General features: G+C 46.6%; 1 protein-coding gene across 1 annotated transcript in view; it reads right to left on the bottom strand.

Moving 5' to 3' along the window:
• The window catches only part of LOC107579099 (kynureninase-like), a 5359-nt gene that overhangs the window by 2288 nt on the left and 2788 nt on the right, over positions 1 to 283 (bottom strand). Inside the window, exon 5 of the mRNA XM_016264971.1 lies at positions 27 to 160. Within this exon, the coding sequence (XP_016120457.1) occupies positions 27 to 160 (134 nt within the window). The remainder of the gene's footprint in view (positions 1 to 26; positions 161 to 283) is intronic.

The following is a 283-nucleotide window of genomic DNA, read 5'->3' as shown; positions in this document are numbered from 1 at the left end:
CTGAAACAGCCAATCCACACGCTCACAGAGCACTTCCTGCCACACTGCCCACACTGAGAGGAAGTGATGTCATTACCTGTCTGGGTGTAATGATCAGCATGCTGTCGGTCACGTCCTGTCCTCTCAGCCGGATCTGAGATTCAATGGCGTACTGCACATTCACACACAAACACGGTCATATTTTAATGGCTAACCTACAGCCATGACTTATCCAGTAAGGTACAAACGGGGCTAAAGATGCCTTTGATATTATTTTCATCTAAACCACTAGACGGCACAAAAA

The sequence above is a fragment of the Sinocyclocheilus grahami genome, unplaced genomic scaffold (genome assembly GCF_001515645.1).
Source record: "Sinocyclocheilus grahami isolate Dianchi unplaced genomic scaffold, SAMN03320097.WGS_v1.1 scaffold14128.1, whole genome shotgun sequence".
Lineage (NCBI taxonomy): Eukaryota > Metazoa > Chordata > Actinopteri > Cypriniformes > Cyprinidae > Sinocyclocheilus > Sinocyclocheilus grahami.
Note: the sequence above shows the minus strand (reverse complement) of the source record. Positions and strands in the feature narration are given on the sequence as shown.